General features: G+C 39.5%; 1 protein-coding gene across 2 annotated transcripts in view; it reads left to right on the forward strand.

Moving 5' to 3' along the window:
* NRXN3 (neurexin 3) overlaps positions 1-17,084 on the forward strand; it is a 1,025,935-nt gene that overhangs the window by 444,360 nt on the left and 564,491 nt on the right. For both annotated transcript variants that reach the window (XM_054826970.1, XM_054826962.1), the window contains 2 exons: positions 7,949-8,068; positions 15,571-15,952. In XM_054826970.1, the coding sequence (XP_054682945.1) occupies positions 7,949-8,068; positions 15,571-15,952 (502 nt within the window). The remainder of the gene's footprint in view (positions 1-7,948; positions 8,069-15,570; positions 15,953-17,084) is intronic.

Raw genomic sequence — 17,084 nt, forward strand, 5'->3', positions numbered from 1 at the left:
AGCGGTTGCTGTAATAGTTGGTTTAAAATTCTGTCCTGTGGTAGAACTTTAATTTTTTTAAATGTTTCTTGAGCCATAAACTCATTTCTTGAGTGGCAAAGCACTGCATCTATGAAATGAATATACCTGAAATGAACAGGGGGCGAATCTGGGTTGAAGTTCTAGCGTTATTTTATTCATCACTGAGGTGTAGTCATCTTCAAAGCAAAATATATCAGCCAGTGAAACTCTGGAAAGCAACACTTTGAGTACTGTAATTCCTTTGTACTTCTATAAAACTGTCTCAGTAGCAGCTTTAGTGCATGTGGTGGTTTCCCTCTAGTGGCTGCTCTCTGTAGTCCCTGTGGTAGAAACTGCTCCTGTGATTGCCTTGCTGCCTAGCTTACACTAATAGCTCTCTTGAGCTCTGAAAATCTAGTGTGTACAAATATTTCCTTAGGAAAATTGTAGATGAGTCACAATATAGCGGCTTTAGAGTTCTTTATACATACACTAAAACTTTCATTGCACCGGTCTGTCAGGAACAGAAGTATATGGTGTTCTGACCAGCGTGAAGTGTTTCATATGCCAGCCCTACCTAAAAACAAAGGTAGAGCCAGTCTGACTGAAAACACTTTGAAGTTAATTAAACTAACCTGTTGTAAATCTTAATTTTAAAAGTGTGAGGACTTGATTTGTTTTTTATACTTCCATGTTTTTTTGGGGTTTTTTTGACCTCCCTGCTGGCTGTGAAATCCCTTTCCTTAAAAGTGGAAATAGCTCCCTCAATAAAAATGAGAAACCATCTATTACCATTAAAAATGAATAATATCTTTAATAGATAATAGAAAACTTAATTTTATTTTTAAATGCTGAAAACTTTTTCATTTAGCTTGAAATGGAAACATTTTGAACATTTTCTAAGTGAGAATAAAATTTTCATTGGAAGAACTGAAAAATCCTTCAGTTGGATTGTAATCTCCTATTTAAATGCTTTTAGGGCGGGATCAATTTTCTGTTAACACAAATGTTTTCCTGATGTCTGTTAAAAATTATTCTGCTGTAGTGATATGCAGCAGTTATGGAGTCTCTAAAAGTGTTAAAATTCAGCAACAGTAAAATTGAGGCAAATAAGGAGAATAACCCGCTGCCCTTGCTGGAAAAACCTAGACACAAGCGCAATTCATGCCAGGAGTGATCTGTACCATATATGCAATCAAATGTCTCCTTTTTTGTTCACATCACAAATTATATTCACATCAAGTAAAAGAAACACAACATAATTTCTGCACTAAGTCTTGTTTAAAAGCCTGATGAACAAGCTGCAATCACATTGAATGGTGCCTGAATCCATGTTGTGCCTTAATACAGCTATTGGATAAGGTGTCTGTAAATGAAAGCAACAGTCGTTCAATATGGTGCTACGTGTACTTATAACAAAAGCCAAGAACAATTTTTCTTCTTAAATAAGGGCTGCTTTTTTTTTTGTAAAAGCATTTTAAAATAGATTGTATCCAAATAGTTAAATCCAGTTTAGCTTATTTTTTGTGAAGTTTATAAGGAGACTGGGGCATGTTTCTGAGAGAACTAGTAGGGTGGTCTTGCTACTTCTCATTTATTTGCTGAGTTAATTCCATGCACTTGACTAGCTTGGCTGTTGGGGGGGGATTCTTGTTTGCACTTGTGAGGCTAATTGATTCTGTGGGTATTTAAAGGATTTTGTGTATGTGCTTTTTATTGCTGTACAAATGTAAATAATTAAACTTTGCTTCTGGGTAGGCTGGTATAAATCATGCTCAACTTTATTGATTTCCCAATGAAGCTACTCTGTAAAGCTGTAAACATAACTTTCCTGTAAGCTCTGCTAAAAGCATTTGTTTCGTAAGTGTATGTTACGTTTTGGTTAACATGGGGTAGTACATGGAGGTGATCCTGTTCCTTGAGGAAACGGAAAGGTTGGTGCAGGTAAGGTCCCCAATAAAGGTATTGACTATCTGTAGGGAAGTGCAACTGCTTATTCCTACTTGGCAGCTAACGTTTTCTTGAAAAGGGGGATTCTAAAACCTGTATATGAGCAAAACAAGAGTTTATGTATGCGAATGTGTTGATTTGACTGGGATATCTGCATAAACATCTGCAATGTACTGAGAGTTTGGGGTGGTGCCAGTTGTTTCTTAGTGATTAACAATGCTCCTGGAGTGGGACAGTGAATCCCGGTTAAGAAAAAAACATTCCTAAACACTTTGTCCATGCTAATGCTGCCTGAAAACACCCAACAAAACTTACACTACTGACCTATATTCAAGGAAGTCCAAAAGCTATTGAAGGTTTTCAGAGCAATTGCCAGCTCTGCTTCTGACTCATGCTCACTTTTTGATATTCACCCTATCCTTTGTAGGAACTTGCTACATATCAGGAAGCCATAAAGGTGTGTGAATAACTGGCAGCGTCTTTATCCTTAAACCTATTTCTTCCCCCTTCCCCCTCCTCCTCTACTTTCTTCAAATCTGCCTGTAGAAATTGTGGCTGAATATCTTTGGACCTAGAATATCTTTTGTCTACCTTTTGAAAAGACAATACATGGAAAAGAGAATTCTGTGTTTAATATGGTAACAGCTACATAAAATGTGCCATATTGCATAACTATGCATAATTATTTCATGTATATTACTAAATACATAGTCTGTATGTATAAGACAATTATCTTCCAAAGCACTATTAATATCATTGATGATGAGAAACAGGTGGGGCATTGGTTTCATAACCTTCCTCCTCTGGGCCACGCTGTTGGGGTTACACTGAAGAATCCCACCCTGCGGTTGTACTAGTTACATCTGAATATTCTTCAGGGAGTTGCTGAATCATGTCTAAATAGGGTAGATCAATTTCTTGTAAGCTTTGAGAGAATCTGTCCAACTTGTCTCATGATTCATTCTCATGTTTCACAAATCTGTGCACATAGGTTTTTCACAGTGAATCACAACTTCCCTGGTCATTTTGTAAAAGCATAAGTAAAAACAATCAATGCTTCCCCCCCCCCCCCCCCAAAAAAAAAAAAAGGAGGGGAGGGTGGCAAAGAACCTTCCCAGCCCCTCCCTGCTTTGGGATGCTGTTGGCATTCCTGAGGGATTTTGCCCTGTATAAAACAGACATGCTAATGCATCTTACCACTGAATAAAGCTGAGATGACAGCTGAGCATTTTAATTACAAAGAAAAAAGCAGATAAAACCTTCTTATTGTTACTGAGGGTCTTCTCTAAAAAGCATTAGTGTATCACTGTAGAATTATTTATTGTTGTAATTGTAATGAGGAAGAGCCTTTCCCATTCTCATCAATCTGCCAATGTCCTTTCTGGTCATCTCTTCTGCTGTTCTGTAGACTTGAATGTTTGACCTCTTCTGTAGTGTTGGATAAGATATGCAATAATGAAGATAGCCTATTGTCATGAAGGTCATTTTAATCATACAAATGGATCAGATAATGACAGCCTGCACCAAGGGTAAAGGCATACTTTTTGATCCACCTGTGAGGAACTGGTGAGGGGATTAACCCTCTTTCTCCTTTGCCTTTCATAGGAGGGAAATCCTGTGTGTCGTTAACCACCGAGGGTGGATAACAGCTGGTATTTTTAGAGCTATTGTTTTTAACTGTCCTTCTGACCAGTTGCTTGTTCTAAATGAGTGAGTTCTTGGGGGCCAGATGGAAAACAACTTGGCATTTTCAGAAGGCATGAACTACTTTTTGATTCGTCTATTCTTGGCACTTTTATATAGTCTATTTGGGCCAAGCTATTAATTAGCAGCAGTGCATCTTTCATATACAGATAATGATTGAGACATACTGGGCAGATTGGATGAAGTTCTTCCATGTTTGAAAGCATATACTTGTTGTGTTTTATGAACAATATGCACAGAAGTTTTGAGTAGGTGTCAAAGGATTCATGAGAGCATGAGGAGTCGTCGCTGCAGCTGACTCAAGTAATATTTGCTCAAGAAGCCTGAACTGCAGCTTGACTAATGTCCAGAATGTGGGGATGCCCCAGAGAGATATTTTGCTTCTCATTAAGTAGTGTTTGCTACTGCAAGCACCAAAGGAATACGTCCTAGTCTGCCTCATTTAAGTTTGAAAATGAGAGATAGTTTGAAAATGATAGTGATCAATTTTGTATGATATACAGTTCTTTAGAGGACATTAGGAAGGGGGATAGAATGACCAAGAAGGCCAGAGACACCAACAGGACTCATGCTCTGGCAGCTTAACTAGTAAGTTATTGCTACAGTAGAAACTTATTCTCTTCCTTGTTATATTGTCTCTTACTCTTCTCACTCAAAAATCAAATAAATTGCAAAAATCACCTCATGCCCAACTGCCATCTCATCAAAACTATATCAAATATATCAAAACTATAAATAGAGTGTGTCCAGGGATCCATCTTGTAACATTGCTGCAAGAGTTCCTTGTCTTTGTCTTTTATCATTAAAAAAACTGTCACGCAAAGGGAAGGTATAAATCTTTGACTTTTTTTCTCTGTCCAGCTAACCTTCTGCTTTGCTTCCTCCTACATCTGAGTTATCCTAGTTGAAGGGTGTTGTAGGTGCAGATAGCTTGAAAGGAGGAAAAAAAAACCCTACAAAAAGACAAAAACCCCACCAACTTTGGTCTAAACACTTTGTTCTCTGTGTTTAGCTGTAAGACTACCAAAATGCCTTACTTGGTAGGAGATGGTACTTAGGGAGAGCATTATCCTTTTGCTACGTGTTGCCCATTTTCTTTCTATTCTCCCCAGTATCTGCAACTGTTGGATTAGGAATCTTCAAGTTGTCTTTTTGAAAATTGATCACACAAATGTCTATATAGTAACAGTACATGTAGTAATCATGCTCAATGAAACGAAGTTTAGCATCCAGATGTGGGAGTTCCTGGAACCACTTGGAATTCAGTGGGAGCTTACACAGGGAGCAGCAATTCAACTGACAGTGTGTAAATGAAAAAGGGGACACGATTTTGCTGCTTTTCAGGTCAACTTACCTGCTGCGTATTTTTCTCGAAAGCATTTGAAAAGAAAACAATTTAAATAGAGTAAAATAATGGTGGTTTTAATGTTACCTTTTTTTTAAACTCAAATATGTCTGATTTGAAAAACTTATCTGCATGCTCATGTATTGAATTTTTGTATGCAGTGTTATTTGAGTAACCCTACCAAAAGAAGCCAATGCCCATTGTTGCATGCAACTTGGAGGCTTGAGAGTGAACAAAAGTATTAAATACTCCTGATTTTTTTTCCTACTGATAAAATACTGAATTGGCTGATCAAGATATGGACTTAGGTAACATCCACAGTGCTTAATTTTAAAATCTATCAGCCCAAACTATTAACGAGTTACTTGTAAATAGCAATCTCATTTATAGACAACCTTGTTCATCTGGAAAAATGTTGGAAAGCTGAAACTTTCTACTAATTTATTTGTGGATTAGTCACTTCTCTTGGTGTCACAGTTTTGTTTTGAAAGTGTTACAGTGGGCATCAAGACAGCAATGACAAGCCAAAATAGCTCGCTTTGGCTGACCCCTCTTTTGTCAGGTTAGGGTTGAAAAGTGGGAACTAGAAGGTCAGCAACTTGGAGTTCCTCAACTATGTTGAACACAGAGCTGCTGCATAAAGTGGTGTATCGTCAGCTGGGCAAAGTCAGCACACCTGACTATTTCTCTTGGCTGAGCCCTCCATAGCTCTAGACCTATGGAAAAGTGTTTTGTTTTGTTTTGTTTTTTTTTAAAGTATTTGCTACCTCCTTTCCCCACCCTCCCTCCCCCCATGCTTTCAGGTGACATTATAAAAACACACAGATCCAGATGAACTCCTTTATTTTCCTACCTGGGAAGTGGCTGGTTGGAACTATAGTAACTGATGCAGTATATTTTGATGTAGGCAATCATTTTGTTGGCCATCCAGCGACGTCATTTTGTGATATGTGTTCTGGGATAAAATGTACTTATTGATGTAAATCTAGTATAACTTTCTTGGGCTCTATTAAATAGTCTTGCTTGTCTGGTTCCAGAGAACTTAAGCTTTCTAGCTGTGATCTAGCTGCCTTGTACAGTTGGATTTCCATTTGTGGTATAGTGTGACTTTGGCACATGGGTGAAGAACTGCAGAGGTTACAGATTTCTCCTGTTAGGGACATATTCTCTGTAACTGCAATATATAACTCCTTGTCCTTTTAATCGAAGAATGACTCTATTATTTTTCAGGTCACTGTAGAAAAACATTTTTTTCCTTTTGCTGGATGGTAAAATTGACTAGCAATGGGCTTTATCTGAAAGGGTATTTAACAAAAAAAAGGAGTTTATGTGAACTGCAGGATCCTTTAAGGAGAATAACAACATATTCATGTTTCTTTGGTGTCTTTCCATAGGATTTCCCTACTACACGTTATACCCTAGCTGAATGAGATACCACCTTCTTTGCCCATGTTCCCCCTCAGTAAGAAACAGTTACAGTAACATTGCTAATTAGGCAGTGTGCATACTGTGGACATATCCTAGGTATTTTTCCTACCCCTTCCTTCAATTCTGTCTCGCTATGGAATATGTTACTCTTGTTAGTCCACACCATGACACAGATCAGAGTGGGTGTATCCTCTCATCCAGAGTTTCGCTTGAAGATGTGTACATTTTATTCTGCGTTATGTAACCAGTCCATTGAAAACTGGTCAAAATAAATGCTGTTCATGGGCTATCTGAATAAAAATATTGATTTTCTTGCGTTGAACAAATATAGAGAAATAATCTGCATATCTGACATTAATTTTACAAATGCAGTAAGGTGAGCTGTGGCAGTGCCTCTTGTTGTCCCGGTCCTGGACTAACATTTTAACATGTTAGCGTGACTTGCTTTCTTGGGTTCCCCTTTGGCCAGTTTGGGCAGTGGGCCCAGACCTGATGTGCAACAAGTTCAGCTGTCCTCATTGTGCATTTCTTTTATATACCTATGTCAAAACCTGCTCTAGTACTATGCTGAAATGAGCATAGATGCTTTTAATTTAGCGCACACCACTATTCAATTTCACTTAACCATTTGACATGAGTGAGGGGTTCCAGTCCTGTAATCTGAACAATTAAAGTTTTAAGTAATTGACTGTCAACTGTGATGGGTGAGCAGCAAAACTGGACAAATATGGGTAGCACTAATGTTATTTTCCCAGGAGCATTGTTTGCAAGGGCAACTGTGGTTTTATCCTTTTGGAGAAGAAAGGGCTCCTCTTTCCCTTTTGGCCTATAATTCAGGGGGTGAAGTAAACACCTCATAGCAAGGCTGCTTTGCCAAAGAACCTTAGAGCAATCAGCCAGGTTGGTGAGTGGTGGTCTTTCTGTGGTTTTAAATTATTTAAAAAAAGAAAATAAAATTATTTTTTTAGGGGATAGAATTTGAGGTTTTGTGGGGGGTGTTTTGTTTGGGTTTTATTTTGCGGGTTTTTTTGGTTGGTTTTTTTTTTCGAGACTGAAAGACTGAAACCAGCCTGGTGTTTGACACAGAAGCGTTGAGACCTATGTGATTAACTTTGAAAAGAATCCCAATGTTATAAATCCAGGAGAGCAAAATTCTGTAATGGCTCCAGTCTTGAGACATTTCTGTCACCAGCTTGTTTTTCTGATGCTGTAGTGCTCTGTACAATGTGACGTTTGGAAATGAATACCCTAGCCCAAGAGAGATGTCTACCCCAGTTTTAAATGCACGTGACCTCTGGGCTCTGCGGAGGAGGGCACTTTGCTGAGTGGAAGAATTTGTGACCCTGACTTCCTTCTGAGCTGGGAAGGTGTAGGTGTGAGGATTGATTACAGGTCATAATACACCTACACAATCTACTAGTCTGTTTCACACCAGGTTGATTTTGGTGACTTTTACCATTGAGCAAATACTAAACTAATCGGGGGTCTGGCTTTAACTGTTGTACCTATCACCATCCCCAGGCAAGGGACCTGAAACTCTTTATGCTGGGCAGAAACTCAATGACAATGAGTGGCACACTGTCCGGGTAGTTCGGCGAGGAAAGAGCCTCAAGCTGATGGTGGATGATGATGTTGCTGAGGGTAAGTGTGATGCATGAGTATTTTCTGTCAATATCTTTGTATCTCTGTTCCCAGTCTCTTCTTTGCCATTACACCCATTCTTCCTGTTATTCCCCTGCCCCCTTCCTGTTGTTACTTGTATATTTAATGTTGCTATGTTGAAAACTAACGTTCATTTTTGATAGACTGTTCTTAGCCAGCACCAGAAACTTCTGTGATAACTATAACAATATGAGAGGTGGGATTAGGGGATAGATGAGCTTGTGCATTCCGAAGAATGCAGAGGTGCTAGTAGCTCTCTTGTGCCAGGCTCTGTTTGGGGTACACTGAGTATACCTCATTCCTGAGCTGCAAATGTGGTGGTTTCCAAAGCTGTGGAATCAAAACCAAGGCTCTCTAGACCTTTTGTCTGCACAAACTTTTCCTAGATGGTAAAACTGCATTTGATAGATGGGTTAGAGAATACGAATTTCTGTCTCTGCTGGTGGGTTGGTTGTTTGGGTTTTTGGTTTTTTTTTTCCCCAAGCTCCTGTGCTCATGGCTCAGAGCCATCCAGAAGAAAAAGCAAATAGAGAAGTTTGTTCCCAACTTTGTTTTAGAGGTTAGGGAGGACCCTAACTCACCAGAGTGTATCATATCCTATAATGTATAAAGCGTGTCAGTCTTTTTTTTTTTCTTTTCTTTCCTGCATTTCCTGGCAGCTTTTTGAGCTCCTGCTTCTTTCTGTAGAGAAATGTAGTTGGGGGCAGGGAGAGATCAATCACTCAAGAAAGCTGGTGTCTCCCAAGTAATGAGATCTGCATTGAAATGACCAAGGTACTTTAGATTGTTCGATGGGTTGGTTTTTTTTTTCTTTTCATTACAAAATTTTAGAGGGGATACTTTTCTTGTCCATTTCCCCGCAGCTGCAAGAGCCAGAAACTTATTTTTCTTTTTTTGAAAGTCTAAAATTCTCATAGCTGCAGGGACTGGATTTTTGAGGAAAACACCAGCAGTCTGAAGTCTGATAATAGAATCACAAAGAAAGGTAACCCTGGATGCAACACTGATATGGGTATGTTCATGTAGTTGTGACCCATACTGTTTCACCAAATGCTGACATCCTCTCTTCTGAGTAGAAGCTACTCAGAAGGCAACTAGAAGGAACGGCTGCCATAGGCAGTCCCAGAATGCTCTATCCTATCTCTGCAAAAAGTTCTTTTCTACCGTGTGAATACCATTAATTTTAAGTTATGTGGTAATTGGATTATTTGCAAAGTTGTGAGTCAGGATTTTGAAATAAACCCAAAGTAGTGGGTTTGCAGGAAAATTACTAGATATATATTTTCCCTCTGAAGTAAATATATGCTGTGCTGTATAGGCTGAGAATTTGCAAGACAGAATCAGAAAAATATGAAAGAAGAATCTTTCCCTCTCCTTGTTGGAATTGACGGAGGCTTAGTCAACATCAGCTTGTAGGAAAATGAAATTTTATTTAAGAGGGAACTTTTTGAATTAGTGAAACATGCTGGAAAACATTTTATCCTGTTCACTTCTGCATTTAGAGAACGATTCTTCTGGATATGCTTTTTTAGCGAGCACCATGAGATGGCACTCTCTGCATTACCAACTCAATCCCTGAAAAGCCATCTGTTTTTTTGAAGGCTCTTTTTCATGGAACTGAGTTTATAAATAATAATGATACAATCCTATACTAAAATAGGATGTGCATATGTACATGTATATGAATTACATAATTAAAGATGCATTACAGCTAAAAATATCTGTTAAAATAATGCTATCATGGCGAAGTCAAAAGTCAGAAAAGCCAGAGTTAAGATTTTCTGTGCAATCTACATCCCACTTCCTTGGGCAGATGATATAGTCGTCAATGATGTGGTCACATAGATTTTTCCACAGGATTCTTGCTGTCTTTAGGCATAGATCAGAAGTCTAAATTGGGCCTCCAGTAAAAATAAACAGCCTATTTGATTGCCACCACTTTTCTTATTGCTTGTTTGGAACAATATATGTCAACTAAATTTTGGTCTAGAGCTGTTGGGGTTTTTTGGGTGTTTTTTGTGTGTGTTGTGTACTACTCATCAATATGTTTATACAGAACTAAGAAGCTGTAACTGGATTTATTCCCATGTATATTTTATATGAAGTAAGGAGGTGTCTTTTTTTCCAATTTTACAGGTTTTGAAAAAAGGCATCAGATTAAAGTTGGATGTATTTGGTACCAATTTGGCATGATTTTTCAATCGTTTGCATGTACAAATATTCAGCATGTCTGTAAATTGGATCCTGTAAATTAGCTCAACCTTGCTACTTAGAGAATTTGGTCTAGACAATTAATGACCACCTGTGAAAATTTTGTAATGACATGACTGATTTGGCTTCCTGCAGGACATCTAAGGGGAGAGACAGAATCCAGTTCCTCTGGACAGCATTTTGCTGCTTAAGCGCAAAACCCTCCTCCCACATTCCCCCCCGCTTCAAGTTCAGTGATAAATGAGACACAAATATAGCAGTCATATTCCTCCCTACATCATCTTGCTAGCACCCAAATCCTGCAGTGGAGGCTGGAATTTTTTCTGTCTGCTACCTCTTGAATTAAAGAGCTGCTGATTGCTGTAGTAGTTACAACACTCTCTACAGAGCACAGTGGAGGAATTAGAGGAGAACTCTGCATGTGAGGCTGACAGCTAACGAGATCAGAAAATACTGGATTTCACTCCATGATTTCTTAAGAAAATGCAACTCTGCCCTGATTCTGGTCTTGTACTGTCATGTCCTTTTCAGCTCTTCACTGAACTGCTCCTAGCTTTCTGCACTACCACTGCTATCACTGTCCTATTTCTCTTAAGCCAGTCCCAGTTTTCTCATTTTTCACCTTTTCTACAATTCTGAGTTCACGTCTTCCAACCTCACTCTCTCCTTTTGTAATGCCCCCTATATTTGAGTTCCCTGTCCTAGTGTACTCCAGATTTCACAGGCCTGACTTTTCTTTCCTACTCCTGGAACAGCAACTTTGCATTTATCTAAGAATAGAAGAGCTAAGGAGAGGAGTTTTCTTGCTCTTGGTTCTTGACATCTCTACCCTTTATTTTTCTAATGTTTTGAAGTAAAGAAGCAGGATTTTTTTTTAAAAAGTGTTTTGTTTTATTTTTAAGAAAATACAAATCTTCTGGTTTGGAAAAATCAGAAGTTTTCATTTGCTAACACTAAAACTGAAACAGCCTCTAACAATCACAGTAGTGGAAGTGAGATGGTTTGTCTAAAGAAACTTCCCCATATACAGCATCAGTTCCTGTGAACTGGCATTTTTAAGACTAAAATATTATTTCTGTTAAAGAACTGTTTCAGGGTTTAAAAATGTTTGCATCAGTACTGACTCTTGAATTTCTCAATAGTCAGAAATATGTGACTCTCTTCAGCTGCTTGTAAGTTTGTCCAGCTGTATCTGCTTGGGTTGAAGCTTTCCATGTGAATGGTATTTGTATAATTGTCTTTAAATTTAGATCTACTGCTAAAATAGGGAGTAAGCGAAAACCATAAATTGTTTTGCATAATATTTTCTCTTTGTATTTGGAATAGATACTTGAAAACACTTTTTTCTAGTAACAACTGTGCTTGTTTGCTGTCTTTGCAAAAACTTGATCACATTTGGACAAAGTATAAACTGAAAAATTGTACTTGGTACGTGATCATGAGAGGTGGGTTAGGAATATTCCAGTGTTTCAAGAGGACCTAAGCAAGAAAGAGACCATCAGTTCATTTAATCTGACTCTTTATACCCCACAAGCCAGGATGTATCATCCAAGTGTCTTATGTTTTCAGCTTTCATTCTGTCCCCAACAGAGAAAAGAATATGTTGCAAATAGTAGGAAAAGTCTTCAAAGGCCTATCAATAAATCTTTTTTTTTTTTTTTGGTTGTTTAACACCTGGGAACTGTTTAGGTAAGAAATGCTATGAGATTTCTGGACATAGCACAGAATATGAGAAAGCTTGTAAGTCCCAGTTGATATGACCTGGGGGAATTATGAGGAGTTTGTCCTGGACTCAGGTATGGTGATCGGTGTGACTCCCAGATATAATTCCAGTGACTCAGAAATACCTCTTGCAGTGTCTAGCCAAGAATTGTGTATATATGCTAACTGACCAGCAGATGCAGTCAAGCAGGATATTATTGCTAAATTTTCTGTTTCTAGCACACTGGAAATATTTATTCAGGTCTTTATCCAAGTGTCAATTTTCCACAAAACTAGCATGAATTTAAATATTTTGACCCTTCTGTTCTTTACAACCTGATTGAATTTGATCAGCATGTTAAGATGTTATTGGAGGCAGAGAGACTAACAGATAATGTGGCTGTTTTCTTTGGAAAACCACCTAAAATGAAGGACTTTACCTGTGCAGTAATTATATTAGCAACATACTACAAGGTTAAGTAAAGAAACAGAAAAAAGTAAGGAAAAGTTGAAAGTAGATAGATCTGTGTTTGTATGCATTTTGATATTGTCTAATTTCATATTTGCTGCTGTCCTTTCTCCACAGGAGCTTTGATTCCCTGCTTACATTAAGAAAGGACAATACAGCAAATGGGTTGACACAGGCCTTTGTATTAAAGGAGGTGCTTGTTTTTAAGGTCCTCTTTGAAACGTCTATAGTGAATGAGACAGCATGGTAAAAAAGGGTAAAGGGAACTCTGCGTAAGGCATATGAATACAACCCAGAGGACCTGACTTCTATTTTAGAGTTCCTATGGAAAGCTGGATAAGTCACTTGAATTCAGATCTTTCACAGTTGATCACTAATTGTACCTGTCCTTTTGGGAGATACTCATTTGGGATTGTACATCAGTGGTGGGTTGACCCTGGCTGGAGGCCAGGTGCTCCCCAAAATCGCTCTATCACTCCCTTCCTCAACTGGACAGGAGAGAAAATATAACAAAAGGTTCACAGGCTGAGATAAGGACAGGGAGAGATCACTCGGCAATTATTGTCACGGACAAAGCAAACTCGACTCGGGGAAAATTAATTTATTACTAATCAAATCAGCATAGGATAATGAGAAATAAAAGCGAATCTTAAAAACACCTTCCCCCACCCTTCCCTTCTTCCTGGGCTTAACTTTACTCTCGATTTCTCTACCTCTTCACCCCCAGCAGCACAGGGGGATGGGGAATGGGGGTTGTGATCAGTTCACCACGTGTTGTTTCTGCCGCTCCTTCCTCCTCAGGGGAAGAGTGTGAGGAGGCCTCCCCCTGCTCCAGCGTGGGGTCCCTCTCACAGAAGACTGTTCTCCATGAACTTCTCCAATGTGAGTCCTTCCCACTGGCTGCAGTTCTTCACAAACTGCTCCAGCGTGGGTCCCTTCCATGGGGTGCAGCTCTTCAGGAATATACTGTTCCAGCGTGGGTCCCTCACAGGGTCACAAGTCCTGCCAGCAAACCTGCTCCAGCGTGAGCTTCCCATGGGGTCACAGCCTCCTTCGGGCGTACACCTGCTCTGGCCTGGGGTCCTCCATGGGCTGCAGGGGGACAGCCTGCGTCACCATGGTCTTCTCCCCAGGCTGCAGGGAAATCTCTGCTCCGACACCTTGAGCACTTCCTCCCTCTCTTCGTCTCTGACCTGGGTGTCTGCAGAATTGTTCCTCTCACATCTCCTCACTCCTCTCTGCTGGCTGCTGTCATGCAGCAGGTTTTTTCCCTTCTTAACTCTGTTATCCCAGAGGTGCTACCACCGTCACAGATGGGCTTGGCGTTGGCCTTGGCCAGCAGCAGGGTCCGTCGTGGAGTCAGCGGCATTGGCTCTGTCAGACATGGGGGAAGCTTCTAGCAGCTTCTCGCAGAGGCCACCCTTGTAGCTCCCCCTGCTACCAAAACCTTGCCACACAAACCTAATACAGGATCTTATTTCTAGAAGTGCTGAGCCTCAAAACCAGTGAGCGGTCCAAAGTTGTTACATGTTCCACTAAAATGGATGCTAAATATTTATTTTTTTAGATCCAAAATTATTTATATGTTGATCTGTCTGTTCCTCAGCTTTGTGTGTATAAAATTGAACGTAATATTCCTTAATCTTCCCAGAGTGGTAGAAGATGAAGTGAATATTTGAAGACAATTTGCACACTGTGCTGCTGAACTGGCGGGTTGACCGTGGTTGGCTGCCAGATCCCCACCCAGCTGCTCTCTTACTCCCTCCCCTCGATAGGACAGGGGAGGAAATAGGATGAGAAGGCTCATGGTTCAAGATAAAGATAGGGAAATCACTTATCAGTTACTGTCATGGACAAAACTCGGAGAAAACTAATTTAATTTATTGTCACCACCTTGGCTGTGGGGCTTAGCTATGCTCTGTGGTGGGTCCATTGGAGCTGGCCAGAACCGGCTGTGTCCGGCACAGGGCAGCCCTGGCCTCTCCTCACACGGGCTGCCCTGCAGCCCCCCTGCAGCCAGCTCCTCGCCATGTAAACTCAATACAACGCTGCAGAAAATGTCATGAGAGAAAACATGACAGAACGTTTGTAGCAGAGTTTGAATAATGGTTGTACATTGAATGCTGAGAAAACAAATGTTGAATAATTCATGAATTTAATATTATTCCTGTTGTATAGTAAATGACACAAGGCCTGTATGGAAAGGATACTTGCTTGTGTGTCCAAATAGTTAAAGCTATCTTAATGAAAAATTATAGAGGACTAAAATAAGGTGGTTTGTAATGGTTTTCATTCTGATGTTGCCCAACTTGTCTTTGTACTCAAACTAGTCTTTTAGCATACTGTTGTATTTCATCTGTCTGTGTGGGTTCTGTGTCTGTACTGATGCCTAGCATGCTTACTGAAACATTTAAATGCACTTCAAGAGTACTCTGACGTATTTGGTATACTTGAATAACTTGAATATTTTAATTGAGGGGTTAAAGTCTGTCACAATTTGACAAATATCCCAAGTGGTAGGTTGATGATTTAAATATATGGAGGGCTTTTTGCTTGTTGCATTCTTGTGTGTTTTCCTCCTGCTGTGCTCTTAAAACGAGAGCCATAGTATCAGGAGAGAACAATGGAATAAATATTAGCAGGTTTATGACTGTTCTCACTTCTTGTTCTGCTCTTTTTCTATTAATTTATGTTTATTAAGTGTTTTGAGGAAGGGCACTTGTAAGAGTTGGTTCAGAAATGTGAGTTGTTTGGCAGGTGGACTGTTGGATCAAATAGATCACTGCAGGCTTTAAGGAAGAAACCTAGTCATCTTTGCAAACAAGAAAGTCTGTGAAGCACAGGGAAAAATACAGAGCTTGCTGCCCATGGCCCTTTAGTCCTGTTTGCTCTCTTCTGCCAGGTTTTGGCAACTGCTAGACTCAAGTGTCTCTACCAAGAGTTTGTGCATTCTTTCTTATGCGAGCTGCTGAACAGTCATCAGCTAGGATTAAGTTAGTATGGCTATTAGCCTGGAAATAGCCAGAGGGTGAATGGCTCCATATTACCTGTCACTAATCCCTGGACTTTCTGTGTGTTCTTCCTTGTTTCTGTCCTTCAGGTACAATGGTTGGTGATCATACCCGCTTGGAGTTCCACAACATTGAGACAGGGATCATGACAGAGAAACGGTACATCTCTGTCATCCCCTCCAGCTTCATTGGCCACCTCCAGAGCCTGATGTTCAATGGGATGCTCTACATTGACCTGTGCAAGAATGGTGACATTGACTATTGTGAGCTGAAGGCACGCTTTGGTCTCCGCAACATTATAGCTGACCCTGTGACGTTCAAGACCAAGAGCAGCTACCTGAGCTTGGCTACCTTGCAGGCTTATACATCCATGCACCTCTTCTTTCAGTTCAAGACCACCTCAGCTGATGGTTTCATCCTCTTTAACAGTGGTGACGGCAATGACTTTATTGCAGTTGAACTAGTCAAGGGGTAAGTGACTTTCTGCTATATTCTACCAGCTTATTTATAGATAAACTTACTTAAAGGTAAGCTTAAAATGCTTGCATAAATAGAAATTCACCTAATACTCATGTTTTCTATTTGCCGAGGTATATGACAAAGCACTTAAACGCTGAAGCTTAAGACTCCTGATTTTATCACTGACTTCCCCATGTGGCTGAGGGAAAGACAGTTTCACAGTGTGAAACATTAATGTTTTGAGTCCTTTGGATCTAGTTAGGCTAACATTTTGTCCTGTTAACCTTGCAGAATAGCACAGAGGAGGAGGAAGTGTGCTGAGGTCTCTGAGTCTCTCTTCCCCCTCTTATCTTTTTTCCTGTAACAGACTTGTGTCTTCTGCAATCTCCACTGAAGGAAAAAAAGAGCATATGGGCTGCTGAATTTGTATTTCTGCTGGTGATGCTTGAGGAAAAGCAAACTCAGCTTGCTTTTGAGTCATTATATTCTTTTCATAAGATCAATAGCTTATTAAAATAAATCCTTTGTTAGCTGAACAAATTTTGATCTCTTGTCCGCTGTGACTAGATGAGTATATGTTTTCCACAAATACAGTTTACTAGTCCTGTTTATTTCAAGATAACGGTAGTTCAATCTGTTTCACTTTTAACTTTGCACATATTTCTGTAAGTGGGACACTGAGTAATAAAAAAAGCAAGAGTAACGAGCTCCTGGTGCTCTGCTGAGAGTTGAATTTTGTTGTCCTTTTTTCCTTTGTAAGTAGAATATTTCTCTTCTATCCTCAGGTGGATTTCTGTGTTTGAACTATATAAATAATTCAGGATAACACTCCCAAGACTTCACTCTTCGTTAGGGTCTTTATTTTTTGCCTAAAGTTTTACTAATTGTTTTTCAGCTGTTTGAATACATCTTGGATCTCATGTGAATTTTAGTACAATATTTTTTTGAATGAGTTTCCTGATTAACTTCTTAAGGGAGTTATTCAAAACTCAGAATGAATCTGGGGAATATATGCCCCAAATAAGTAAATCTAGTGTTACTCTCCAGTACGTTTATTGATATTACCAATTTTAAAAAAATAATTATATGCATAGACCAGATTTTTGTGGATCTGTGAGAACTTTGTGAAAAAGAGGAATGCTTT

This window comes from Grus americana, chromosome 5 (assembly GCF_028858705.1).
Source record: "Grus americana isolate bGruAme1 chromosome 5, bGruAme1.mat, whole genome shotgun sequence".
Lineage (NCBI taxonomy): Eukaryota > Metazoa > Chordata > Aves > Gruiformes > Gruidae > Grus > Grus americana.